Below are 26,606 nucleotides of genomic sequence, written 5' to 3' on the forward strand. Positions count from 1 at the left end.
CCCCTAGCATCCGATCTACCTCCACAGCATCATCCTATAGTTGCTGGAACACTTCTGCAGCAACAGGAGCTCCCAACTGACCCAAACACACGTAGGTATTAAGTGGGTATATGCAAATCAACACAGAACAGTTTGGGCAGGAATGTATATTTTAATTCACTTTTAAAGACACCAATGCCTGTGGACCACATTGTGAAACAATGACACATTTTGAGAATGTGAGAGCATCACGGACCTTCAAACTTTATCCTTCCCAAGAGAAATTTACTGGAGTGTATGTAAGAGAATTTGCAAATTCCAAAAACTATTCATCAACCAAAAACCTTTATGCAATCAATCATTTTTGTTACTTTATCTCTTTTCTAAAATTTTGTGGCCATCAAAGAGGAAGGCATTTTTGTCATTGCGTAAGGGGTAAAACAAGCGCTGGAGCTGTTTTTCGTAATTTTATCAAAACAACTATAGAACAATATACAAGACAACTTGTAGGAGTCTTTAGTGTACCGTCAAAATGGCTGACAAATACTTTCATACTAGGAGGGCGGGCCAAGACGATGTGGCTTTATCGTGTAATTTAGTGCAACCTAAAAATAAAAAATGCAACAAAGCACAAGAAAGAATACAAACTTGTGAGACTCAAAATCACACACACACAGAAAAAAAACACAAGAACATTTTTCTTCACATTTAATTGTCTTTCACTTTTTTGAAAAAAATCATCATGTTAGTTTCCTCTTGGTCACAGGTGTCATGCGGCCCGCAGGCCAAATTAGGCCCGCCAAGGTTTTCAATTTGGCCCTCTGGACAACAGCCAGAGAAGCACAAGAGAAAAAAATCAGCTGCAGTTTGAAATATGTCTACTTAATGTTGACAAAGCCAGGCACTACTCACAAAGCAATGGAGCTATATCTCTTTCTTTCTTACTGTATCTTTTCCTATCTTTTCCACTTTTTTTCCTCGTTTTTCAGTTTTCTTCCCTCTGTCTTTCCCCCCTCTTCTTTATTTATTTTTCGCTCTCTCTCTTTTACTTTTTCATTCTCTCCTCTCATTCTGTATCTCTTTCTCTACTTCTGTGTCCCTCCTTTTCTTTTTTTTCTCTTTTACTATCTCTAGGTCAAGTCAAGTCATGTTTATTTGTATAGCCCTCTCTCTCTTTCTTTCTCTTTCTCTATCTCCCACTCTCTCCTTTTCTCTTTTTCTTCTTTCTTTCTCTCTCTTTCTCTGTCTCGCTTGTTTCTCTTTGTCTTTCTCTATGGATTTATTTTTCATTTGGTATTCTTCTCTTTTACATTATCTCTTCTCTCTCTTTTGTCCTCTCTGTCTGTCTCTTTTTTGTTTTGTCTCTCTCCTTCTCTGTCTGAGTCTGTCTGTCTTTCTCTCTCTCTCTGTCTGTCTGAGTCTGTCTGTCTCTCTCTCTCTTTCTTTGTTTTTCTCTCTGTCTTTCTTTCTTTTCTTTTTCTTTCCTTTCTTTTCTCTCTCTCTTTCTTTCCTTTTTTTTTATCTTTCTTTCTCTGACTCATTCTCCTTCCCTCTTTAATCCACCATTCTTTTTGATGAATGTTGTTTTTTTTAACCACTTGTAGGCACTAAATGATACACAATGTCCCTTTAATCCAAGTGTTCAATATTCCTATTTAGAAATTCCACCTTTTAACCACACCCAAGCAAAACCCACAAGTTCAGTCTGGCCACTTTTATTTATTGAATTCGATTTCATGTTTTGGCACAATCCCCTTTGCCATGCCTGTTAACGTTGGCATTAACAAAACCCAGTTTATAAAACCCCGACTTGATCGACAGCCACCCCAGAGTTTAACCAAAACAAAAAGACCGAACGGTGCGGTTACGCTTTAAAGGTTATACCACTTTGGCTTGAACTCACCGTATTTAAAAAGAAATGATGTATCCAGTTTCCATATTACCGAAAATAAATTCAGCTTGTTTTATTACAAAGCTTTAATACGATAAAAATGGTCGTTAATTATCGCTCTTAACTCCGCAGTCGCTGAAGATTTTGCGGCTGCGAATGGCTTTAATCATGCTCATTAGATCAGCCACAGTCAAATTTAATCACATGAGATGAGCTCATGCTTTCTCATCAGTCTCCGAAGAGCGATAGAAGCCTGAATTAAAACAACTCAAGCATTAAAAACGGGGGACCTTTTCATTCACACTTTAAAGGCACAATGTGTTTTATTAAGCGCCTTCTTATGTCATAGACTATCATTTAAATAATCTTATATCAAAAACGTGTATTTATTTTACATAGCATGAGCATCACCTAGAGCAGGGGTATAAAATTTGTTTTAGCTGCGGGGCTACATGCTAGAAAAGAAAGCTCACCAGGGCCGGACTAGTCGGTTTAAGAAAAATAGAAAAGGAAAGAGAGAGATAAAACAAGAAAGAGGACAAGGGAGACAGAGTAGAAGAGAGAGAGAGAGAAGATAAGAGAGACAGAAGAGGGGAGAAAGGCTGAGAGAAATGGAGAGAGCACAATAGACACAGAGAACGAGAGAGAGCACATCAGAGAAAGGGAAAAAAAAAGGAGAAAGATGAAAAAAGAAAAAAAGAGATGACAGGGGAAAGAAAGAGCAAGAAAGATCAGAAGTAGAGAGAGAGAGCATGAGAGAGCGAGAGCATTAGAAAGAGAGAGAGCATTAGAAAGAGAGAAAGTGAAAGAAAGCATGAGAAAGAGAGAGAGAGAGCATGAGAAAGGGAGAGACAGAGAAAGGAAGCATGAAAAAGAGAGAAAGAAAGAGTGAGCATGAGACAGAGAGAGAGAAAGAAAGAGTGAGCATGAGAAAGAGAGAGAGAAAAAGAGTGAGCATGAGAAAGAGACAGAGAGAAAGAGTGAGCATGAGAAAGAGAGAAAGTGAGCATGAGAAAGAGAGAGAGAAAAAAGGGTCATCATGAGAAAGAGAGAGGGAGAAAGATTGACCATGAGAAAGAGAGAGAGAGAAAAAGAGTGAGCATGAGAAAGAGAGTTAGAGAAAAAGAGTGAGCATGAGAAAGAGAGAGAAAGAAAAAAAGAGTGAGCATGAGAAAGAGAGAGAGGAAACAAATAGTGACCATGAGAAAGAAAGAGAAAAAAAGAGTGAGCATGAGATAAAGAGAAAGAGTGAACATGACAGAGAGATCAAAAAAGAGTGAGCATGAGAAAGAGAGAAAGAAAGGAGAGACACAGAAAGTGAGGGAGAGAAAAAAATCGCCGTTCACTGTTGTCTTGCGGGCCAGATTAAAACCCTTGGCAGGCCTGATTTGGCCCGTGAGCTGCCTGTTCGACACCTGTGACCTAGAGAGAGCTGAAATGATTAACCGCCAGCTTGCTGCTACGGGTTCCCCCCGAAAGAAATTCATGTGAACATCTGGGCCAAAAAATAGAAGTCAATGGTGAAGTTTGGTCACTTCGGGTCGCCGTAGTTTGTATTTTTACCTCTTGTTTCTTGTTGCACTACACAATACAGTGACATCCAGTGGTCAAATATGACGCAGTGTGCCTTTAAGCACTAAATTTATAATATACATTAAAAAAACTCCAATTGCAACGTATTTTTAGATGACATTTGATGCCTATTTTAATCAAACAAATATGAGAATATAATGCAAATGCAGAAAATTGAATGCTTGTTTAAAGCAGGGGTGTCAAACTCATCTTAACTCGGGGGCCACACGATCGAACAAACATTCTGTCGGGGCCGGACTAATAGATTAAAGAGAAAGAAAAAGAGATAAAGAAATAGGAGAAAGAGGGAGGGAAAAGGAGAGAGGGCGGGACAAAGAAATAGAGAGAGGGAGGGAGACAGTATGAGGAACAAAAGATAAAAAGTTGTGAGAGAGGGGGGAAAAGAAAAGGAGAGGAAGAAAGAAATCCAAAGAGAAATAGAAAGACAGAAGGAGAGCAAAGAAAAAAGAAAGCGCAAAGGGTATGAAGAGAGAGAGAGAGAAAAGGAAAAAAGGAAGTTGGAGCAAAAGAGGTTAAAAGACACAGAGAGAAAGAGACAATGGGCAACAAAGGAAGAGAAAAAGAGAGACACAGAGAGTGAAAGAGAGTGAGAGAAAAGGGGTGGAAACGAAAGAGAGGGAGATAGAGAGAGAGAGAAATAAATACAAGTACAGTGTCTTTGTGAGAGACACCTGGCTTTGGCAACATCAAGTTGACATATTTCAACCTGCAGCTTGTTTTTGTCTTGTGCTTCTCTGAGTGTTGTTTCGCGGGCCGGATTCAATCCCTTAGTGGGCCTGATCTGGCCCGCCGGCCGCCTGTTTGACACCTGTGGTTTAAAGTGATGGTTTTCTTTAAAATAATAAATATTGAATGAATGAATGAATGAAGTTTTATGAATCAGCTTTTCTTTTCATTAAAAAATAGGTTTTTATAAGGCTTTCTTTCATTATTTCATTCATTTCTATCCTCCTTCCTTTCTATCCATCATTTCTTTGTTGCATTCTTTTTTTTCTTTCTTTGTTCTTTTATTTAAACCTTTCTTTTTCTCTCTCTTTATCTGTTCCTCCCGTTCATTCTTCCTGCCTTGTATCTGTTTTCTTTATTTCTCTCTATGTATTTGATCATTCTTTTCTTTCTTTTTTGTTCCTTCCTTTCTATATTTGTTCCTTTATTCCATATTTTATTTTTTCCTTCCTTCCTTTATTGATTCCTTCCTTCTTTACTTCCCCCCATTCTTGTTTCATTTGTTCCTTTCTTTTATATGTGTTCCTTCATTCCTTACTTTATTTGTTTCTTCCTATCCTTCCTTTATTTGTTCTTTCCTTTTCTGTCTTTTTTCCCTTTCTTCATTTGCTCCTTCCTTTATATACGTATTCCTTGCCTTATTTGTTCATTTCTTATTTTCATTCTTTTCTTTCTTTTTTGTTCCTTCCTTTCTATATTTGTTCCTTTATTCCTTATTTTTTCCTTCCTTCCTTTATTGGTTCCTTCCTTCTTTACTTTTCCCCCGTTCTTTCTTCATTTTTTCCTTTCTTTCTATATTTGTTCCTTCATTCCTTACTTTATTTGTTTCTTCCTATCCTTCCTTTATTTGATATTTCCTTTTCTTCCTTTTTTCCCTTTCTTCATTTGCTCCTTCGTTTATATATTTATTCCTTTATTCCTTACCTTATTTGTTCCTTTCTTATTTTCTTTCTTTCTTCCCTTTCTTTCTTCATTTGACCCTTTCTTCCTCTCATCCTTTTTTTCTTCTTTATTTGTTTGTTCCATAATTTCTTCCTATTTTTCTTTCTCTCTCTTTCTTACTAACTCTCCCTTTTTTGTGTGTGTTTGATCCTTCCTTCCTTCCTCTCTTTTTTTTCTGTTTCTATTTTATTGCAGCATCAGACACAGCACACTGGTTGAGAAGCCCTGCTGTAGCTGTTCTTGCTCCTGTTGTTACTTCAAAGTTAATGCTTTGGTTTGTGATGCAAAACATGGAGGTTGCTGGGCACCCAGCTACATATTGTGTCACTAGAGTTTATCCTAGGGATAAAGTAGAAGCAGGTTCTCTTGTAGCCAGGGCACACGTAAAAAAAACATACACGAGCGCCATCCTGTTTGAAAAAAGTCATGTATTGGACATCATTCAAGTACACAATTTTACAGACTGAGTCCCCCCCGTACCCCATCGCCCCTGGCCAAAAGGTATCTCCATTTTTTTATTGCATTCACTGATGTCTTTCTGTCATCGTGTATATTCCACACTTCCCTCCCAAAAAACAATGTAATCCTTTTTTCAGATTGTGAGCGGTACAGCAGAGATATGCGTCGCTGTCATTTTTTCCATTTTTATTTTCTCCAGGATTAGCTCATACTTTTCAAAGTTTGTGACCTTTGCCGTGATTTCCAATAGGTTGGTTGTATGCAGGGTTGGGTAGAGTTACTTTAACTCGATTACTTTCAATTACTTTTGGATTACTCCAATATCAAATATGCTAATAAAAGACAAAAGAAACTAAATATGAATAAAATTGCTAAATTTTGTGCAGGCTTGGGGAGTAACGGAATACATGGAACGGCAAAAATGATGTTGGCAAGCTGTTTGGATTTATTTTCATTTTGTTTCTGTCGCATTTGATGTTCGTTTTGCCGGAGATCAAAGAGATCAAAGCCAGGAGAGAAAGCTTACCACCTGTTGTGAGTCATAATTTTAATTATACTTAGTTTCTTTTGTCTTTTATTAGCATAATTGGTATTGGACTAATCCAAAAGTAATTGAAAGTAATCCAGTTAAAGTAACCCTACCCAACCCTGGTTGTATTGGTGACTCACGCTGTTGGTGCGCCTGTGCTTTTCACAAGCCTGGCAATAAAAGGCTGCTTTACGGTGGCATACAGCAATGAAAGTTTGCCACACAAATGTTGCACCCTAATTTCTTGTTTTTCAAAAGTGACACTGCAAAAAACACAATTAGAGTGAAAAGAAGGGATTTTCTACCTCCACGTGCTTGTTTTACATCCAGGTTGTAAGACGGTCACAATAAATAATAAGATGAGCAGATTCTCCAAAATTTTTATACCAGAATTTTCCCGGCACAAATAAGCTAAAGGATAATGGCGGTAGGATTCACATGTGCGGAGTCAAAATGGCTGACCATTACTTTTATACAAGAAAGGCTGAGAAAAAATGAAACTAAGCGTAAGCTGCAGCGGGAAATACTCAAAAAAGAGTCTTTTGTCCAAATCGGTTCTAACAGGAACTGATATGACTATCACATGCCACGTCCAGCGATGAGATAAAACACAACTGAAACAAAGGGAGAAGCCATAACATTGTTGAAAAAGTGAATTCATTATTGTAATGGAAATTATGGTCGAAGTGTGCCTTTTATACTATATTCTATATTTTACAACCAATATATACTTCATACGTTTATATATCTTTATCAGTTATATATTTCTGTATTGTACTCAAAACCAGTTGTTCTCAAGGTCAGGACAATAAGGTTCCCAAGCCAAAAAGCTACAATTCAGATACTCACTGATCAGGGTTGGGTAGGGTTACTTTAACTGGATTACTTTCAATTACTTTTGGATTACTCCAATACCAAATATGCTAATAAAAGACAAAAGAAACTAAATATGAATAAAATGATGACTCACACCACGTGGTAAGCTTTCTCTCCTGCCTTTGATCTCTTTGATCTCCGGCAAAACTAACATAAAATGCGACAGAAACAAAATGAAAATAAATCCAAACAGCTTGCCAACATCATTTTTGCTGTTCCATGTATTCCGTTACTCCACAAGCCTGCACAAAATTCAGTAATTTTATTTATATTTTGTTTATTTTGTCTTTTATTAGCATATTTGGTATTGGAGTAATCCAAAAGTAATTCAAAGTAATCCAGCTAAAGTAACCCTACCAAACCCTGTCACTGATAGAGTCTAACTTGAAGGCCACTGGGTATGTTCTGTTCTGGGAGAGCCACTCCCAAATTCCAATTCAAGAGCTTGTTTTTCTATTGCTCATGTATTATACTCGCACGCTATCTAGCGACCAACAGTATACACTGCATTTTTTTGTCTGAACCAATCAGGAACCCTTATTGTGTCCTCCAATCAGAATCCACAAGACCGAATAAAAAAGAGGCGCACAATTGACAGTAACGCAACTTTGCCTTGTTTTTATGTGCTTGCCTTACTTTAATAAACGAGTTTGATTGTAACTTAAAAGTTTTTTAAATCATCCGGACATTGTTTTCAACCTGACTATTATCACTCCATAAATTAAGGATTTCAAATTACAATACACAGGTTATAAAAGAAGAAATCATACAATTAAGGATATGTATCTGCTATGACACATTTCAATATTTCAATAAAAGACAAAAAAATGCTGCCTGTTAACGACTTTTGATGTATAGCCCAACAACAGATACATGTTAAATAAATACATAAATGAATACATAAATCATTTATTAATTAAAAAATAATATGCCTTGTGAAAGTATCTGTCCCTTTAAACTTTTTTAACCTTTCATCACATTGTAAACACCACTTTTCACTTGTGTTTTTCTTTAAAACGTTTTTTTAAAATAATATAATTTTTTGTAACGGTGTCCAACTTGAATCATCAACACAGCCCAGAAAATCATTGGCAGTTGTCTGCCCAGTATGTGGGACATTTCCGGCTTGCACTACAAAATTGCAAAAGCCGACAACATTATAAATAACTACTCTCACCCCGGCCACCACCTCTTTGACGAGCTCTGCGGCCCTCTGGCAGACGTTACAGGTCCTGTCACGAAGCGGACCGGGAAGCAGGAAGTCGGAACTCATGCGTAGACGATCTGTCACTTAAATTAGGAAAGAAAAGTGGTCCAACACACAAACGGGCCAAAAACCAAACAAAACGGGTTCAAAATTACAAACTAGGCACTACTCTGATCAAACAGGCATGAACTGGTCTTCAACAAGGTAAAGCAATGGTCTGGAAATGGGCAGTCCCTAAAGGGGCATTTAAGTACTCCAAAAGCAATCAGTCCAATGCGTCTCAGCCGGTGTCAAGGGGCGGGGCCAGCTGTGCGCCATGACAACCGTGCAGGACATGACAGGTCCCTTAAAACAAAATGGCATTCTCTACATTTGTGTTCTAGGTCTAAAATATAGAAAATATTTGAAAATTTCTATGGGGCGAATACTTTCACAAAGCACTCTATCTGCTTACAGGTGTTACTTTCCTTTTATGAACCTAATGTTAATACAAAAATCGACCTGTGAGAAGCTGCAAAAAGTAAAAAATATACAGCTTGGCAAGCTGTTAGGGCCAGTGTGTATTATTTGACTGCCAAATGCAGCTGTATTGAGTCGTGCAACCAATAATAATAATACAAACTCCAGAGACTCAAAGTGAACAAATCAACTGTCTCCTCATGTTTTTGCCCAGTCTTTTTGGAATTTTGGGGTAACCGTAGCAGCAAGATGGCGATCAGTCCTGTCAGCTCCCTTTCGATAAGGCTTATGTTATGTAAAACAAATGCTTGTATTCTGAAAAATGCACATTTATATTATTTTTATTGTATTTTTGATTGTTATTTAAATCAACTATGTTTTATTATCAAGTTAATAGCTCGGGTTCGGGCTTTTACACCTGTGGGCCTTGTCGGGTCGGGCTGGAATTTTTAGGCCCGAACTTACCTTCTAGTCCAGACCTGGGCACTCCGGTCCTGGAGGGCCGTATGTTCTGCATGATTTTTGAGGTTTCTCTGATCCAATACAGGTGATTCCAATCACCAGTATCGTTAACGAGCACTTGCTAGCTTGCTAACGAGGTTATAATTTGTATAACCTGAGTTAAAGAAGAGAAAACTTCAAAATCTGGCAGGACGTATGGCCCTCCAGGACCAGAGTGCCCAGGTCTGCTCTAGTCTGTAGTCTACACCAGTGTTTTTCAACCAGTGTGCCAGGGCACACTAGTGTGCCACAAGGAACTGACCAATTTTATCTTTGTGAGAAAAGCATGCCGCTGTTCAGTAACTTTGATTTCGTTAGGTCATCAGCTGAATAACTAACATACATCCATATCAGTAGGTGGCAGTAGAATGCCATTTTTTTTATTCCTTTTATATACTAATTAATATGCTCATAGGGTAGTGCAGGGAAAGATATTTGATAACTTATATAATTTTCAATAAAAATAGTTTAAACTTTAGTAGACACTCAAAATAGGGAGAAGAGATCACTGGGTTGCAAAGAAAACAGGGAATGAAGCCTTCAAATAAGGTCAACCTGCTCTAAAAGGCTGCATAGCCCTTTCTTTTTATTAGTTTTAATTTTGCACGGATACGATCAACAATACATCAAATAATGTAAAAAAATCTGCGAATGTGATTTTGCGATTTTTTTTTAAATTATTATTTTATTATTTTATAAAACAAATAAATATGGTGGTAAAAAAATCTAGTATTTTTATGTTTTCAAGAAACAAACATTTCAAAATGACAGCAAAATATATACCACAATGAATAATAACATGTATTACCTCTGCAGAAGCTAAAAAAAAAACTATAATGTCATTCTAAGCAATATGATTATTTGAACAAAAAATAATAATAATAATAACAATAACATGAAACTAGTTCCGGGATTCATTTTTTAATGAAAAAAAGTGTGCCTCAGCTCAAAAAAGGTTGAAAAACACTGGTCTACACAGACCTTCGAGATTTCTTGTGATTAATGGGTCTACAGATTAACTTGATTTGACGGTATCGTTTTACCACTAGAAGGCGCTAAAATAAGAGACACCGCCCTTTGAAGGAAACACATTAAACTCATTCTTTATATCAGAGGATTAATCATACACTCCCTGAAATATATGATAATCATGCTTACATGAATGGAAAAGTTGAATTAAATTTGAGATCCAATTATTAAGTGATAGCAAAAAAAAAGCTAACTCAATTTAAAGCACAATAAAATGGAGATCTTTATTGTACAGGCAAGAGATGTCGAACAGAAAACGAAGGGCAAATTGATTGCAAATGAGCAGATATGAATAAAAGTGATTGAAGCTAATCTGCAGGGCCAGCTGCTAACGTTTTCGCTAAAAGTCCCTTAGCTTGCACAATCCCCGCGACACCGCTGCAGCTCCGTCCAGCATCCCAGCGAGAAACTTATTAAAAACATCTTAAATATTTCCATTTATACATTTATTTACAAGTGTTATGTGATTTGGATTCATCTTGGTATCAAATAAAAGGATTGTGAGCACAGAAAATATGCCCAAAAATCACATACTAGCATGAAAGACCCTTAGAATCGCGTCCAAAATCGTAAAAGCGGTCCAAAATGCAGATTACGGTGAAAATGAGAATCAAAAAGCTTTCCAAGGATATTTATTTGGTAGTTTAACCACTTGGGTCATAGGGGCACCATTTCCTGTGGTGTGTGTCTTGGGCAAGTACAGCCTGGTGGCGCCTATCCCTCTCCAGTAAGTTATGTTCCGTATTTTCCGCACTATAAGGCGCACCGTGTTGTAGGGCGCACCCCCAAAAAATAGTTTTTGGTCCTATATTTTCCATACATAAGGCGCACCGGATTATAAGGCGCTACAATGGGAACGTCGACAAAACAGTCAGATAGTTCAGTCAAACTTATTACCCCTTAACATTCCGAAAGCTTGCAAAGAAACAAATACGTGTCTCAGACATGTACAGAAACAGTGTCTGTACGATGTCACCCATCACTCAAATGCATCGTTCCAAATATCATTCGGAAGGTTAAAGTCTTGGGATTAGAGAAATGCCCAACATTTCTTAGTTTCCATTTTATTTTTTGTTGGAAACTATGCGGACAGCAAAGTAAGAATTTTACTGTGCAGGGAAACAGGGTTCTTTACTGTGCATACGACAGGGAAACAGGGTTCTTTACTGTGCATACGACAATAAACACTTTGAATTTAATTTAGTTTAAAAATAGACTCATCACAGAAACATCAAGATCGTTCTAAAACAAGATACCGGGAAAATAATAAGCCGAATAGCTCACCTAAGTTCTCTTGCAGCCATCACGTTCAATAATGATACGTAACCATGGTCTTCTTACAACCGTGAGTGTAGTAAATCCAGGCGAGTAAAATATTTACAAATACAGAATAGTAAAAAATGTTTTCTCTATGCCGTAGTGCAACCTAACGTGTGATTCACATTCATCTTTTTCGGCCAATTGCAGGCTTTGTTTCGCCCCTTTAGCCTATGCGAGCCTGTAAATGATAAAAAGGATCCGCCCCCTTTACCTCCGAATAACTTTAGCCAATAGTGACTGATTCAAATGATGATTGACACATTGGTTAGGAAATGAAACGCCGGTATATAAATCCCAGCATACACCGTGGACTACTTCGCCTTCGGGGGAAAATCTAGTCGGCGGCTGCTTGCCTTAGTTGCAAGACTTTGCGACTTAATATTGATCCATATATAAGGCGCACTGTATTATAAGGCGCATGGTCAGCTTTTGAAAAAAATAAAGGCTTTTAGGTGCGCCTTATGGTGCGGAAAATACGGTACTTAAATTGTAATTTTTATAGCGCTGCCCTCTGGAGGTTATACGTTTTTATGACAAGTCTTTGTGATTTAAACGCGTTTTTTATTGTACTATAACAAATTGCAGTGCTTAACCCTTTGTTTTGGCAGCCGTTATTAACTTTTAAAGGCTAATGCTAATTAACAAAGCACACAAAGATGTTTATCAGGTCAAATAAGTTTTATAGTGGATATTTACATCATTTTAAATTGCTCTTATTTGAATTAACACATTTTTATTGCAGAGTGGTGTACTTTTTTATTTGAATGGTGGAAATCAAAGTTTAGAAATATACTAAATTAAAAGGCTTGCTTTAGTTTTAAAAGTGCAGATTTTCCCGCTTTTATGCTATCGTTGTGAACTTCGTGAATTTGTGCAGGCTATTTTAAATCGTCATTTTTGTTTAATTTCATTTTCATTTTCAATAATTTATATTCAAATTGAGTACAAATTAAATCTTCTGACTTTATGTCCTTAAAATGATATGGTTAACTAAGGGCAGGTATTTGAAAGGTATTCGTGAGGATTCTTCCCAACAAATTCAATGACCGATAGACTGTACTAAATACAATTAACGAGAATATTCAACTTGATTTCCATTTGGGTGGTTGGTTTTAATTCAAGATCTGTTTCCAAATTCTAAAATTTCCAAATTGGATTTTTTTTTTCAATTAAATTACATATCTGCCATGTTGCAATTGGATTTTAACTTTATTCTGGGAACATGCAGGGAGAAACCAGCATCGTGACGCTTTTTGGGGGTGGGAGTATTAATGTGGATTTAAATACAGTAAACCCCTGGGATATGACATTAATATGTTCTCAGTTTGGGGATTGTAAAATGAAATTGTGTACAGCCTTGAATGAAATGTTTACTCTGGGTGAGACATGACCAGAGCTGGTCGAGTGGCATAGCGGGTGGATGCAGAGTAAGGGAGGAAAAGATGAATTATTTAAAACCTTCTTGCAAGGTTTGTCATGCCTTTAGAAGATTTCTTTGCTCCTTATTTTTAATGGTAGTCCTGTCCTCAATTCCTTATTGCTATGCAACTTAGCGAAGATAGCTCTGTTTCCATGGTTATCATGTTTTTGCTTCTCCCTTTGTGATCAGTGCAAGTCAATAAATACAGTACAAAAAAAAAGGATACACAGTAAGATTTTCTGAAGCACACAAGATTCTGGATCAAACGAAGTAAAAGAAAGCAATATGGGAGGTATTTCACCCAACAGCATGTCTGTATTTCCATAATGCCGTGATTCATTTAACCTCTCAGTGTCGGACAGGTTTCTCAGAGACGTAATTCATCTTATATGGTTTTAGGCACACAAAATAATTTGTTGTTGTCATATAGTGGGGAAAATGTCTAGAGAGGGGGGGCAAAAAACACCTTATTACACACTGCAAAGTGAAAACGTTGTGAGCTAGGGGCGCCATATCCAGGGGATCTACTGTAAAATGAAACATGCCATCGCCCAAAGTGTGAGTATTCAATTTTGCTGTGTTGCGTACATATTTACAGTTCACAAAATATAATCCATTAACACTGACAGATTTTGTGGCATATGTTTCCTATCACACACAACCCTCACAACTTGTAACTTGGGAGATCTGGGGATTCTCAGCAACCCAAAATCCCAAACTCAAAAACAGACCAACGCATACAGACGGCAGCTTCAGCAGCTCCCTTGGAATTGTGGTTGATGGAGCCAGTAGGTTGGATGTAGAGATTTTTACTCCCGCTCGTTGACATTGACTCGACTCATATCCCACGGAGATAAACGCTGAGTGATGATAAAAGGCCCTTCGTTGATCTAACTGGGTGAGTTCTAGCATTCCCCTCACAAGCTCCTGTCCAGCTCCGAAAGAGATGCATGGTGGAAAACCCTATATTAAAGATCTGTTGAGCTTTCTTTGGATGAAGAGGATAGATTTTTTTTTCTTTAATAGTTTCTGTACATCCTTGTTAAAGCAGAGATAGGAGGCGTCTACAGTAGTCCACTCTGTAGACGGCTGGAGAGGACATAAAATATGCCCATGGGTGATAGCCAGAGAAAAATGGCTGACCGTGTGCTTTCCGCTGAGGACAAGGTCTTCCCGAAGTAAGCCACCTGGGCTGCAGAGAAAGGAAATTGACCAATGTGTGTTTCTTTTCAATGTCATCCCAAACGGAAAGGATTAGTCATGCAACACAAGACACTAGCACCACAACACATTTGACGTGGAGTCGGAATCGTGAAACCTTTGAAGTTCAATGCAACTAACTGATGTACTTAGGCCAAATCCCATGACTTCATCTTTCACTGGCCCATTTTGTCTTGGTTATCCTCCACCCAATTTTACTTCATTGGTGAGGGCATGGTAACATCCTTTGGAAATTGCTACATCATCATTTTGGAAATTTGAACTGGATACAAAGTTCTGAGGTGTTTGCACAATAGATTACTATACTGCCAGATGATTACTGTGCCCACTCTTGTTCATACTTCCTCATCTTCACCACAGCCACCTCTTTTGGATTTTTCCTGTCTCGCAGTGCCCTTTGTAAAATTTTATGTTCCATTAAACAGCACAACATCTTTTCATCTTTCAGACTTACTAAGGTCAAGAGGGTGCTGGGGCCTATCTTAGTTGACTTCAGGAAGTATGCAAGGGACACCCTGAAGTGGTTGCTATCCAATCACAGGGCGCACAGAGACCAACAACGATTCATTCACACACTCAATTACACAATCGTGAATCGCCAATTGATATGCCATGTATTCTTTTGTATGTGGGAGGAAGTCTGAATGCTCGGAGATAAAGGCACGGGGAGAACATGCAAACTCTGCACAGGTTGAGAACCAGGTACCTCTGAACTGTGAGGCGAATGTGCTTACTATTCTGCCACCATGTCGCCCACAAACAACATAAACACATATTACTGGTTCCCTGCAACTGTTTCCTTTAGGTCGGTAGACGAAAGACCATGATTAGAAAATCCAGCCCGTCCCGAACTGGGCCAGCGGGTATTATAGCCTGAACCCGACCAATCAACTTGATTTGAGGGATTGAGCTCAAAGAAAACCCATCCATCCATCCATTATCTGCACCGCTTATCCTGAGTAGGGTCGCGGGGGGTGCTGGAGCCCATCCCAGCTGTCTTCGGGCAGTGGGCAGGGGACACCCTGATCTGGTTGCCAGCCAGTTGCAGGGTCAAAGAAAACCCGAATCTTCATATTTCATTTGTAAGAGACAAGCCTGGCTTCTCCCTCGCTGATTTTTTTTTTTTTTCACCCGTCATTGTTCTTTTTCTTTGTGTCGCACAGATTCGCACGATTGATTCCGCGATTGATTTATTCCCCCTATTGCGCAATCCTCCACTGCAAGACACAAAGACCGCAAAATGGAGAGAAAATGACTACAGAGAAGCTAAGGCGCTCCTGACCTCACTTCGTGAGAAAAGGCTTGTGTCCTTTCCCCTTCCTCTATGTGTTTTGAAGGAACGGGACAGTGTTAGTTTCCTTATGACATTACAAGGGGAAGCAAAATGGAGGGGAAAGGGAAGTAATGGGATTGAGCCTTAAACTGTCCTGAAGAGTAGCTCTACTCAGACTCACCCACACATGCCGAACCGTCATCATTGGGTTCAAAGCCTTGGTTGCATCTTCGCTTGGCCCGGCATTTAAAACTGCCAAAGGTGTTGGTACACACAGGGCGGTCGGAGGGACACACAGAGGGGAACTGGGTACATTCATTATTATCTGAGGAAGAGTAGGAGTTGGCAAGAGTGGAAGGAAAAACAGCGGTTTGAAGGATTCAGACACACAACCAACACAACCGGATGACTGTTGAGGATTTACCGACGCAGCGTCCGTATTCGTTCAGAGCAAAGCCAGGACCGCACTGGAATAGAAAGTCTATGTTACCCCAGAGAAAAACAACGGAATGTGTTTTTATGCTCCAATGATGCGGGGGTCGATACGTACCTCGATTTCCACAGTGGGAGTGACTTCATCGTCGTCTCGAGGATAATGGATCTCCAGCACAGTGTTGATTTCTGACGACTCCAAGGGGCGGGCGACCGAGACGCCATCCGGCCAGTACACTTCCACATTGGTCGCTGTGTCCTTACCTTACATGGACAAGCACAGACCATGTGTTACTCTTATTTCACTTGAGTGTAACTAAATTCCGCACGGATCGCGTGGATAAATTAAAATGACGTGCAGGTTCTTGGTGTTAGATGATATCGGTGCTTGCCATGCTAAAATTTGTACCTTAGTGTATTGAGCAATATTACAGTGGAATCTCGGATTTCGAACGCCTCTCAGTTCGAACAAATCGGTTCTCGACCAAAAATTTCGAGAAATTCTTGCTTCGCTGTTCGGTCAAATAATCGGAGTTCGAACGCCGGTACGCTAGGGTGCGATGCTGAGCGGCGTACGGGTGTACATCGTGTAGATTGCCCCCACCCCTCGTGAAGAACTGTTATCAGGTGCGGACGTGTTTCGTTTTGCTTTCGCTTTTAATATAGGTGTACCAAGTGTTTTAGCCCCTAATTATGCCTCAGAAGAAAGTCAGTGCAAGCAGCAAAGTTGCTACAGGTGAAAAAAGAAGAGTAGTGCGTACAACTATTGCATTTAAGAAAGAAAAAATAGCAAAATATGAAGAAGGTGTGCGAGTTTTCGATCTTGCTATACACCCCAAGGTAAGAAATCCTATTCATAATTCTTTTCTTCACCCTTTGTCTATTTTTACACGTTCATGTTAGCGTAATCTTTCTTACAGAAGATTACGATAACGCGAACGTACGATTAGCCTGGGTTAGCTTTGTTTACGTAAAATATTCAGGGTGTTGTAACGGAGCCCCATTTCCAATGAAGCACTAGCCACTCGTTGTGGAGACCCGGGTGCTAAATGACTTGTAAACGACCTGATTTTTTTATTTTTACACGTTCATGTTAGCTTTCGTACGGAAGATTACGCTAACGCGAATGTACGATTAGACTGGGTTAGCTTCATGTTTACGTTCATGGTAAACATTCAGGGTGATGGAACGGATTAAAAAGGATTTACATTACTTTTAATGGGAAAAAACGATTTCGGTGATTGAACAAATCGGTTTTCGAACAGGGTTCTGGAACGGATTATGGTCGAGAACCGAGGTTCCACTGTACATTGATTTTCATACAGCATGCCGGTATTCACTTTGATAGCATGACAACTGTGAGCATAAATATTGTTCTGTAGAAATGTTTAATTTGAAGCTAAAAATTACCTTCAAAATATATATATATATATATATATATATATATATATATATATATATATATATATATATATATTTCTGCTTTAAAAATGCCCACCGAACTTTAGTGTTAAACAAATTGTAGAATATTTGCACTATAAGAAATGTGTTAACAACATGGGTTTTAAATTTAAAAGTCAGTCTGGTATTACTTGTGAGTTACTTTTAGAACGGGAAAAATATGGTACTCAAATTTATCTTGAAATTACTCAGTACCTACTGGCACAATTTTGAGGAAATTTTAGAGATGTTGTTCGTTATGCTCTATTTGGACATCCACTCAAAAATAAAAAGTGCTTTGTGGTTGTGTCAATTTGAAATTTTAATGTGTTAAGTACCATAACCTCTGACAAATTCACATTTGCATAAAATGTTTCATGTTTTAAGAAGCATTTTTTTCATTTTACAATTCTGAATGTCGTTTTAAATAAAATAAACAGATAAAAAATATCTAAAATAAAGCACATTACCAAACATTTTATCCTCTAATACAGAAATATCAAACATATGGCCCGTTAGAAATTTCAGAGTATGTCGAAATACAAAACAAGTCTCTAGGTCATTTCTATCAAAAGTTATGATTTTTTTTTAAGTAAAAGTGAACCAAATGATCTCTTTGGCTGCTACAGGGCAGTGTTAAGTTTTTTAAGCATGGTTGGTAATGTTATAAAACTACTTTCACTTAACTGTTATAAATAAACCAAATAACACATTCGATGCCAAAGATGAAAATCTGGTTTTCTCATTTTTTTTGGTTAATAAATATGTTTTACAAAGATCCTTTGGTTTCTGTTGTATTAATATGTAGGTCAATAATGTAGGATGAATTATTAGGTATAATATTGGGGGGAGAAAGGCCACAATTTTGGAGTTTGCAACTGTTTTGGCCCGCTTCAGAACAGAAAGTGGATCCGGCCCCAAAGCTTCACTGTTTTATCCACATCTGTTCTCTGATGGGAAAATTATGTTGCGTTCCTGCCATTTGCCTTATACTGTGTGACCATTTTGCCAAATATTAATCTTAATTTCCTTTAAATTGATAACAAAAAAGGTATCGTAAAACCCATTACACGAAAAATCAACTATAGTGGGATTAAGCATATGAATGGATAGATAAATGAGCAATCTTTATTCCAATGGACAAATATTTAGTTTTTAGTCCAAACTAATCATTTTGTTCCTATTTTAACAGTATTACAACATTGAATTGTGTCATTCATTACATGTACTTAAAATGCTTGCTATAAACGTTCTGGGTGGCAAAATTAGGTGGAAGTGGTGAACAAAACGATTTGTTTTTTTCTACAGTTGTGTACATTATTACAAAACCAGCACCTAGAGTATCTAATTTGAAGCGGCGTTTGTTTTGTAAACACAAGTTATTTTGTCGGACAGCGATGTAGCCAGCAGGTGTGCCGCGATATATATTCATCTTGACTTGCTCCCATACGTCAGTTTGTGGTTGAGAGGTGGTGACTGACTGATGCCTTTAGCAAGCCTTCAGTTCCCTGGCGGGGTTATCACTGTGCCAAAAGTTTGCTGTCGTGATCTGTGTGTGTTTTTTTTAGGCCTCGGGAGAGACGAACTGGTCTTGGGTGGGCCGAACCGGCCGCTAAATTGTCACAAGGCAGACCGGATTTAAGCAGCTGTCGCAATGTGGATATCTCCCTTGAGTATTTGATCACGCTGGAGGTAACAACCTGATGCTTTACACATTAGTTGTCATTTCCAACTCTGTCGTAATTCTCATCAGTGTGTTATCCGTTTTTGTAATCGTATACCGTAAATTCCGGACTATGAGCCGCTACTTTTTTTCCCAAACGTTCAACCCTGCGGCTTATTCAGTCATGCGGCCAATGTATGCCATTTTTCTAACGACCGCCAGCGGCGCTCGAGTACAGAAGGTAAGATTAAGACCGCTGGAACATATGCACAGAGGAAGACTGCAACTTCTTAGCTTGTGCACAAATTAAATTAAACTTACCCTCATCATGCAAATTGCAAAAAGAAAAGCACATGACGCAGCTTTCAAGCTAAAAGCAATCGAGCAATCCAATAAAGAAGGAAACAGAGCTATTGCACGTAAACTTTACTTTGAGAGCGTGTTGCTAGCGTGTTTTGGAATATGTTTTGGAATAAGGGAGCGTGGGACGACGTCTATATGACAAAGTTTCTTTCCGATACTGAGGAAGACGGCTTTGATGACGTCAGTTATAAGGAGGAAGATGAGGACGGTTTACCATGATTTTTAAAAGTACGGTATATTCTTTTAAACAGACCCGTTTACTGTTTTGCGAGCGTATTGCTAGTAGCGTGTTGCTACCTGTCACAGTCACGGTTTGGGATGAAAGTTATTTTATTATTATTAAAGCTTTGAAAACTCTCTTGGTGTACCGTCTTTCTTTGTAAATATGTGTAACCATGTATAATATGTATTTGCAACTGTATATTTTTGTAATGTATTTATTTTAGAGACTTACTCTGATATGTTTTCCACGGGCGAATCAAAAAGAAGGGGCGAAAACAACGGGGGCTCACGGGAAGTGGAGTAAAAATGAGACGTGTTTGTGGACGCAGCGGACAAAAGTTGATATATATTTTTCCCACCCTTACCTTTGGAAATATAGACTTTTTTTCCTTGGATTACTTTCAACAGGACCCGGACTCTGCAGGTATGCATCAAAGCTTAAGTACCGGTATCATTTTCCGTTCATTTAGCCGGCTGTGGTTGATTGGACTGTGTACTTTATATTCAGTTACAATCGCGGGACATAAAGTCGGGTTTGGATTACTTTTGTGATTGTGTCACATGTTTTAATGTGGGCGGTTTATATACAGGTGCGGCTTGTGTAAGTATAAAAGCAGTTTTCCTCTTAAAATGTGGTGGGTGCGGCTTATAATCAGATGCGCTCTATAGTCCGGAATTTACGGTAAATCAGGCAGGATTTAAGCAAAAGGACTAAATCTCTAGGTCAATTCTATCAAAAAGAATGAATCCCTTAAAATAAATACAAACCAAGGTGTAAAAGAGCTGATGCCAAGCAAAGGTTTGGGACTATTTATCTTAGTGAACAGGTTTTTTTTTTTTTTGTGATGAACAAAAATAAAACAAAGCAGCGCTCGAGGTTAATAAACAAACACTTGAATGACATTGTTAAATGTGCTTCTACGCAGGATTGATGCACTTATAAAGGCAAAAATATGCCAAGTTTCAGGAGACAGCAGCAGCAAGTAGACTGCAGGAGTGCAATGAACACGACATTTGTTTGCACAGATCATTAAAAATAAGATTGATCTGAGGCGTGTTCAGGAGAGTGAGCGATTGCTATCGCTAGCTATCGCTAGCTTCTGAACGGCCAATGATTATTGAGCGCTCGCGTGCCCGAGTAATCACGGGAGAAAGACCGCTTACTTTGATTTCCAACATGGCGTCGACAGTGCTGAACATGGAGGATCTCACCCTGACGAGTGCTGTTGGCGATGTAATATATCGTCTTACATTGCCTGGTAATGTTTGTGAACAATGCAAGACAGGTATGACCCTTCCACTGCGTTTAGGATAACCTTAACTGTGTCAATATGCGAACTGTCGCTCATATCAGCCAACTCGCTCAAAGCAAGCTGTAGAACGAAATCCATTGTACTGTCGTCGGCCATTTTGGATCAGTAAGGCAATCACAGTGAGCGATTACAAAACGTTCAGCAGTGCGCGGCAAGCGATTAACAAGCGACTACATGTCTGATTACTCTCCTGAACACGCCTCTGGTTTGATGTTGAAGACAATATTATTCAGTATTTTCTCAACTGCAGTAGGTCCAGCCTGGTGCCCGTATCTGTTGTTTTTGCCTGTTCACTGCTAAAACCAGGGTTTGTAAGGGTGCATGAAATCAGTGTCTGAAATAACGTCTACGCGGACGCCTGGGGCGAGCATCTTTTACGTCGGGCACACAACTTACAAAACGTTTCCGCCTGGGTGGCCGACAACTTTTTCAAAAAAAAAAAAAAACTGTATTTTTCGTATCAAATCAAACGTTTGCTTTATTCCGATTTCGAAATAAATCTTCATTTGGTTAGGAAATTATGGAATTTCGGTTCATTTGGCAATTTGCATACTCGGCAGCCAATTAGAATCCTGCATCGAATAATTTCGTGCTTCTGGACTTTCCCGAGCGTTACAAGGTCGCACATTTGCATATCATTTTGCAAAGTAGACGAACAGAGAAGAGAAGAAAAATGCATAAGTGGTTAGGAATCGAGCCAAAACCTCAACCCCAGAAGAAAGATTCAAAAGAAGCTAACAAAATGTATGACGCTACAAAACGTAATCATACATTTAAAGCATCGTGGAAAGACCTGGTGTCCGGTAACTTTTTGTGATGAGTTTCAGACACTGATGAAATCCCTGAAAATGTTTGAATTTCGAGTGAAGAGCTGGTAAATGCTTGAAATTGTTGCCATTTTTTCAACAAGTCTGCTTAAAATGACACCGACACTGATCTCTTGTGGCTGTGCTTTGCCATTACATTTCTTCTTCCCTAATATTTAATGGCAGTTGGCATTAGTTTGTATGACATTGTCCTAAGAATTATCTCTACACCTAAACAGGGCACATAAAATGTGTATTAGTGCAAGGATTACAAATCAATTAGGGATATTTATTATGAGCCATGAAAAAATTAAGGTGAAATGAAATGAAATGAAATGATCTGCATTTGTATAGCGCTTTTCAAGTCAAGGACTTCCCAAAGCGCTTTACATTGTGCTTCACATTTCCCAATAGCGGCCGTGATCTGTGCAGCCATGTAAGGCGCTAACCTGCTTATTGGGGGTATTGGGGGTTCAGTGTCTTACCCAAGGACACTTCGACATGTAACACGGACAAGCCGGGATTCGAACTGGGATCCCTTAATCCTAAAACGATCGCTCTACCTCCTGAGCTACTGCCGCCCCAAGTTAACATTTTCCAGTGGTAAATTGTAATGGTAAGAACTTCCTGCAACTGAAAATGTAAGCTATATGTTACATTTTTACCCAACACCTATATAGGAAGAGATTTATCTAAAAAACAAATATATTCGCTATTTACTTGAACTGAAAATCATATAAAATTATGCTGATAAATGCACATGCTAGATAAGAAATTGCATACGTCAATTGAAGATCTAGTTGAGGCTTTGCAGAATACATGATTCCCACCGGATTTCTGGTACTGGAGAAATTGGAAGATTGGGCTTGAAAGTCTTTTGTATATCTTTTTTATTCATTTCAAAGCAGTACGACGATTGAAATAAGAACATGTGTATTCAATAGCTCCCACTTGAGTTTGCTTAGTGTGGTGAGTTGGTTCACAACTATTAAAATAATCATTTTTACAGTTGTTAGTGAATAAAGGTGTTGTGCTTAGAAAATATCCCTTTTTATTTGTTATTATCAATAGTAGAGTAGGCTACAAATGTAGGCTGAAGCATAATACTAAAAAATAAACGCTTACTACTTGGCATTGACATTTGTTTACCGATAGAACATAAAGTCTGGGTCTGGCCCCCGGGCGAACTGAGTTTGACATACAATATATCATATATGGCTCTTTCTAGGAGGACCTGTGGCTAAGAGACAAATTTGATTGCATGCAAATTTTCTCCATCTCGTTCAAAATTTGAGCCATTAATCCTGCTCCGATACACGCAAAGCCAAACCAAAGCTGAATTACATCGTAGTACTTCGCAGAATATATACGGCACGTTCTCACTACAATTTACAGTAAAGGTGTCACACCAAAAAAAAAAACTCGTTTTGGCTGTACAACGCTGAAGAATCCTCACTATATAGTCTGTGTTCAGTGTTCAGATACCTTATGGTAAAATCCAAAGAACAAACTGTAAATACGCCAAAACACCGGAAGAGAATTTAAAGTTATTTGATTGGGTGAGTGGGAGGGATGGGTGGAGCTATGCAAAAAGTGCAAGCACTCCCTCCCATCTCTCGCCCTACGCCGTCTGCGCCAAAGGTAAGCACATCAGGCTCCCAGTTTGCAGAATGTTGTTACGTTTTTACAAAATAACTGCTTGCATCTGGTTTTGAAACCAATATGTATGAAAAAAAAGGGTTAAAATGAGTTTAACCGATCTTGAGTAATTTTAGGGCAAATCACTCCACTAAGACAAAGTAACCAATGATCTCCTTTTAGCAATAGATTTCGGTGCCTCATCAATGTTACTGCTGCTGGATCTCAGTGCTGCTTTTGATACTGTCGACCACAACATATTACTTGTTCGTCTGGAAGGCATTGGTATCTCAGGAACTGTACTCTCATGGTTTAGGTCCTACCTGTCACACACTTCTATTCCAAAGCTTATGCTTGATGCCCACCTCATATTCTGTATTGTCCTGTCTTTTTCCGACTGCCTGCCTGGTGGTGATACGAAGGTGAAGGACGATTTGAGATGAGTCAGCGGACCAGCGTTTGACCTGAAGCATGTGAACGCCTGCATTGACCAGCTGGCAGAGATGGGAAGCTGCGTCGTGGCTGTCATAGACTTTCTGGACTAGTTTATAGGCTGGGGGCGTCGCTGCTGTCATGCACTTTCCGGACACATTTTCAACATGTTACCTAGTGTTTACTATGTTTGTCTACTGTAATGCTAAATGTAATTCACCCTGGTCATCCTGAAAGGGGGATATCACTTGTGAGGTCCCTTCTCGAGGTTTCTTTTTTTCCTCATGCTGAAGTTTTGAGTTGTTCCTTGCCCGCATGTTGGTTTAAGATCAGGTAATTGTGTCATTGAAATCCTGTGCAGTCCTTTGAGACATTTTTGTGATTAAGGGCTATATAAATAAATGTGACTTGACTTGACTTGGCAAGGAAGAGACAAGTTTAAGGTGGTATGTTTGTTGATTTTGGGACACGGGCTCTGGCATTATTCCCTTTCATAATTTTTATCAAATCATGAAAAATAAATGTGCTGAAGACTAAGCTTTTGTCTGGGGCGCGGGTTTAGCAATTTAGTATATTTGTCTCATTATATATGGTGTGGCTCTTTCCCAAAATAAAATTAATATATTTTGCTTTAATGGCTCTTTGAGTCAGGTTCCCGACCCCTGCCCTATATAAATGTTTCCTATAAAATGCCATGTTTTTGTTTCACTTCAGTGCTAATCAGACAGTGTTGAGGTACGGTGATTTTTTTCTTGGTTGCATAGCGCTTGGCAAAACCACAACTTGAAAGGAGATCTTGATTTTTCGTCTTACCAAGGCCGAAGTGTGCAACAGGCTCCATCTCACAGAGGTAGCCCGAACCACCATCGATAATTCGTGTATGTGGTCCACTCCTCCTTGTATACACCACAACTTTGGCTCCTCGGGCAAATGCTCCGAACTTGGTCCGGGGAATCACTCGCAGCCATGAGTTTGTAGTTCCCTCGGAAGAAAAGAATACATTCGGTCCATTATCATTTAATTCTTAGCGTAAACCAGGGGTTTTTCAACTTTTTTTAAGACGAAAGCTACTAATTGTTACTATTTAGCGTAAAGGCCACCCAGTTAGATATGCGTTTCTAAAACAACTTATGTTATTACTATGTCGTTACTATGTTATCATAAGGTTGATTATTGGAAGTAGGGTTAAATGATCTCAGTCAACCACAAAAAAAAAATTACTAAAAAAATAACAATGCTATTTTCAGAATGGTTCCGCAGCAGTGTTCCCTCTAAGCTGCGCGCGTGCCCAATTTTGCACTGCTCGCACATTCTCAGCGCACAAGAAAATCTAGTCAGCGCACAAAAATGAGGGCTCAAATGTACTTATTAAGAAGCGACTTAAGTCAAAGTTACAGTACATGAAGGTAAAAATACACGGGTTCCCCTGACGTTGTGTCCTAAATGCGGTATTTTGAAGTCGAACGAAGTTGAGTAAAGTTAGTAGTGTCCAGAACCGTCTTCTTCGGCTTGGCTCACTAAAAAGGAATCGGCTCTTTCGGGTCCCAAACGGCTCTTCAGGTTGTTTTTGCTTCTTTAATCTCAGCATGACCAAATCATAAGTAAAATTATGCACAAAATGACTTAAAGGAAGGGGGGAGTAGAACAAAAAAGAAAAAAATACCAAAATGAAAAAGTATTGAAAAGCTGAGAAAAAAAGAAACAAAAGGAAGAGCAAAAAAAAGAAGGAAAAATTTAGAAAAAAGCCAGAAAAAAGAAAAGAAAGAAACGTAGGAAAAAAGTAAATAGAGAACAAAAAGAAAAAAGTAACAGCTCGGAAAAAATGAACACAATGAGATTTTTTTTTAAAGGAATTCAAAAAAAAAAGTAGAAAAAAAAACACCGAAAAAAGAAGAAAAAGTTTGTGTTGCATTCAAATAATTTCCAATTATATCAAGTGAATCTTGTTGCCAACATTGTACTTCCTCTAAAAAATGTGATTAAGTACAGTTATGTATCTTAAAGCCGACTAAATTTAGCCCCCAAAAATGTTAATATTATGCGACAAAATATATCAGGAAATAAAAATAAATGGATATCTTGTGAAAGAATTGTAAGAACAAACGACGTTTGTAGGCCGTACAACCTTTGCAAAAGAGTCAATTCATTCAAAAGAGAAAAATAATTTTGTATTGCCGGAAATTCAGCAAAATGTAACTTGATGTCAAGTTTTGGATAAGTTTGATAATGGATTAGTTGCCACACTTGGGATTGCTGTTGCTCACTGTTGTTTCAAGCATTGCTCACCGACTTTGTGAGAACGCTCAGACCCGTAAGGAAAATTAGAGGGAACATTGTTCCGCAGGCACGTCAGCTGTCTTCAGAGGGGACACTGGTGCCCAGGAGCACCATTTTTGAGACCCCGGATTTAAACTTTTGAATTGGCTTCTGTTCATATCTGACCACAAAAATAGTTTTCTTGAAACTGTTATGTTAAAAGTAACACGAATTGGGTAACTTCTCACCCAAAAGTGAGACCAAAAAAGACTAGTAAGTAGGCTCTATCTGCATTATAATCATACTTAAATACATAAAAATTAATTGAATTCATCATTGAGTGTTAACACTTACCAAGTTAACTCTATAAATAGAAAGTGGTTGCGCTGCACTTTCTCCATGAGACACCAGCAGCTCCAGACGCCCGTCTCCATCCAAGTCTGTGGCTACAGCGCCTGGAGAAACATCAGCAGAACGTCAGCCCTTAATACAGGGATGTGATTTTTCCGCTAATTCGCGGAATTCCGCTTTTTTTATCTCCAAAAATAAAATTTTAAAATTTCCGGTGTTTTAATTGGTAAAAAAAAACGATTTCGTCTCGACAGCATGCCATTTG

General features: G+C 38.6%; 1 protein-coding gene and 1 long non-coding RNA gene across 2 annotated transcripts in view; one reads left to right on the forward strand and one right to left on the reverse strand.

Annotated features, from left to right (window-relative positions):
• Nucleotides 1-26,606, forward strand: part of LOC148354286 (uncharacterized) — a 51,822-nt gene continuing 25,216 nt past the window's right edge. The window contains exons 1-2 of the long non-coding RNA XR_015852516.1: nt 1-91; nt 18,866-18,989. This is a non-coding gene — a long non-coding RNA (uncharacterized LOC148354286). The remainder of the gene's footprint in view (nt 92-18,865; nt 18,990-26,606) is intronic.
• LOC148354287 (cartilage acidic protein 1-like) overlaps nt 13,842-26,606 on the reverse strand; it is a 75,630-nt gene continuing 62,865 nt past the window's right edge. The window contains exons 10-15 of the mRNA XM_088351593.1: nt 26,345-26,445; nt 24,548-24,716; nt 15,976-16,121; nt 15,850-15,892; nt 15,607-15,750; nt 13,842-14,123 (exon numbers count right to left, since the gene is read on the reverse strand). Of these exons, the coding sequence (XP_088207719.1) occupies nt 13,996-14,123; nt 15,607-15,750; nt 15,850-15,892; nt 15,976-16,121; nt 24,548-24,716; nt 26,345-26,445 (731 nt within the window). The 3' untranslated portion in view covers nt 13,842-13,995. The remainder of the gene's footprint in view (nt 14,124-15,606; nt 15,751-15,849; nt 15,893-15,975; nt 16,122-24,547; nt 24,717-26,344; nt 26,446-26,606) is intronic.

Source organism: Urocampus carinirostris, chromosome 13 (genome assembly GCF_059441175.1).
Source record: "Urocampus carinirostris isolate Australia breed hairy pipefish chromosome 13, RoL_Ucar_1.0, whole genome shotgun sequence".
Taxonomy (NCBI): domain Eukaryota; kingdom Metazoa; phylum Chordata; class Actinopteri; order Syngnathiformes; family Syngnathidae; genus Urocampus; species Urocampus carinirostris.